General features: G+C 51.6%; 1 protein-coding gene across 1 annotated transcript; it reads left to right on the forward strand.

Annotated features, from left to right (window-relative positions):
* Positions 1-73: 73 nt before the first annotated feature.
* RPL18 (ribosomal protein L18) lies at positions 74-1,463 on the forward strand (the record flags this gene model as incomplete). The annotated part of the gene is made up of 2 exons (XM_041475860.1): positions 74-390; positions 1,286-1,463. Coding segments are annotated over 2 exons (491 nt in total), but the record flags the coding sequence as incomplete, so codon positions are not given.
* Between the last annotated feature and the right edge of the window lie 65 nt (positions 1,464-1,528).

The raw sequence follows: 1,528 nt of genomic DNA on the forward strand, positions 1-1,528 counted from the left end.
TGGGGTTATTTCCTCGGGGATTTTGGGTGTTTCCCCCCCCATTTTTGGGCCGTTTTCGGGCGGTTCCCGGCAGGTTCTGGTGTTATTTCCTCAGGGATTTTTGGTGTTATTTCCTCGGGGATTTTTGGGCTGTTTCCCCCCACATTTTTGGCTGTTTCCCCCCCCATTTTTGGGCTGTTTTCGGGCGGTTCCCGGCAGGTTTTGGTGTTATTTCCTCGGGGATTTTTGGGCTGTTTCCCCCGTTTTTGGGCTGTTTTCGGGCGGTTCCGGCAGGTTCTGGTGTCCCTGCAGGTGCGGATGATGCGCAAGCCGGGCCGGGCGGAGCGCACGGCCGTGGTGGTGGGCACGGTCACCGACGACGTTCGCATCCAGGACGTGCCCAAGCTCAAGGTCTGGGGCAAAAAACCCCGGCTTGGGGCAAATCCGGGAATTTGGGGCAAATTCGGGTGTTTGGGGGGAAATCTGGGAATTTGGGGCAAATCCGGGAATGTGGGGGGGAAATCTGGGATTTTGGGGGGGAAATGGGGGATTTTGGGGGGGAAATGGGGGATCTTGGGGCAAAATCCGGGAATTTGGGGCAAAATCTGGGAATTTTGGGGGGGAAATGGGGCTTTTTGGGCTGGTTTTGGGCTGGTTTTGGGCTGTTTTTGGGCTGTTTTTTGGGCTGTTTTTGGGGATGATTTTGGGCTGTTCCTGTCTGATTTTGGGCTGTTTTTGGGGTGTTTTTTAACTCTTTCCTGTCTGATTTGGGGCCGTTTTTGGGGATGGTTTTGGGGATGATTTTGGGCTGTTTTTTAGGCTGTTCCTGTCTGTTTTTGGGCTGTTTTTAGGGATGATTTTGGGCTGTTTTTTAGCTCTTTTCTGCGTGATTTTGGGCTGTTTTTGGGGAAGATTTTGGGCTGTTCCTGTCTGATTTTGAGGTGTTTTTGGGGATGATTTTCGGCTGTTTTTTGTGCTGTTCCTGTCTGATTTGGGGCCGTTTTTGGGCTGTTTTTTAACTCTTTCCTGTCTGATTTTGGGGTGGTTTTGGGCTGTTTTTGGGCTGTTTTTTGGGCTGGTTTTGGGCTGTTTTTATCTCTTTCCTGTCTGTTTTTGGGCTGTTTTTGGGCTGTTTTTTAACTCTTTCCTGTCTGATTTTGGCCGGTTTTTGGGCTGTTTTTGGTCTGTTTTTGGTCTGATTTTGGGCTGTTTTTGGGGATGTTTTGGGGCTGTTTTTTGGGCTGGTTTTGGGCTGTCTTTGGGCTGTTTCTGGCTCATTTTGGGCCGCTCCTGTGTTTTCGGCCAGGTCTGCGCCCTGCGGGTGACGCGCGGCGCTCGCACGCGGATCCTGCGGGCCGGGGGCTCCATCCTCACCTTTGACCAGCTGGCCATGGCCACCCCCAAGGGCAAGGGCACCGTGCTGCTCTCAGGTGGACGCAGACCCCTCCCCAAATTCCCCAGACCCCAAAAATCCCCGTGAAATTAACATAAACTATCCCAAAATAACATAAAACAAATATCAGCTCTAAAAACCCCAAAATAACCCCAA

Source organism: Pyrgilauda ruficollis, unplaced genomic scaffold, assembly GCF_017590135.1.
Source record: "Pyrgilauda ruficollis isolate IOZ18807 unplaced genomic scaffold, ASM1759013v1 scaffold3698, whole genome shotgun sequence".
Taxonomy (NCBI): Eukaryota; Metazoa; Chordata; class Aves; order Passeriformes; family Passeridae; genus Pyrgilauda; species Pyrgilauda ruficollis.